Source organism: Cynoglossus semilaevis, unplaced genomic scaffold (assembly GCF_000523025.1).
Source record: "Cynoglossus semilaevis isolate Cse_v1.0 unplaced genomic scaffold, Cse_v1.0 C18762139, whole genome shotgun sequence".
Taxonomy (NCBI): domain Eukaryota; kingdom Metazoa; phylum Chordata; class Actinopteri; order Pleuronectiformes; family Cynoglossidae; genus Cynoglossus; species Cynoglossus semilaevis.
This window is the reverse complement of record NW_007595215.1, coordinates 1-454: the sequence shown is the minus strand read 5'-3', so window position 1 is coordinate 454 and position 454 is coordinate 1. Positions and strand designations below refer to the sequence as shown.

The 454-nt window shown below is 46.0% G+C and overlaps 1 protein-coding gene across 1 annotated transcript; it reads right to left on the bottom strand.

Annotated features, from left to right (window-relative positions):
• Positions 1–9: 9 nt before the first annotated feature.
• On the bottom strand, positions 10–446 carry LOC107988263 (sprT-like domain-containing protein Spartan). Its single transcript, XM_017031152.2, has one exon. It carries the CDS (start codon positions 391–393, stop codon positions 67–69), a length of 327 nt encoding a protein of 108 aa, XP_016886641.1. The 5' UTR covers positions 394–446; the 3' UTR covers positions 10–66.
• Between the last annotated feature and the right edge of the window lie 8 nt (positions 447–454).

Here is a 454-nt window from a genome sequence, read left to right as displayed (position 1 = left end):
GTAATTTATTACATTTTTAGATATGTGAATACAGTCAGTACGTGTTACCACAAGGTAATACGCGGCTTACAGTGTCATTCGGGGGCTCCACTTAACCTCGACACCGCAGAGCTTCCCCCAAAAGAACGTGTCGTTAAATTCCAGAAACATGGCTCTGACATCGGGACTTGGATCAAGTGTCTCCCAAGACTCATCCACGATAGACAACGGCCTCTCGGGTCGGGCAGTCGGCTTCCAATAGGGAACAACATCGTTACCACCGTCTATTTTTCGTTTCTTGCTGCTGTTTCCAGAATCTTTGTTTTCAAAACCACTGGGTGAAAACAACGACGACTGGTACTCGCTGTCAAACTGCTCCTGCAGCTGAATAGCGAGCAGCAAATCGGCATCCATAACCGCAAATTTCGACTCGTGCCACGATTTAGTCGGTAATCACTTGCTTCATTAAAAAAAA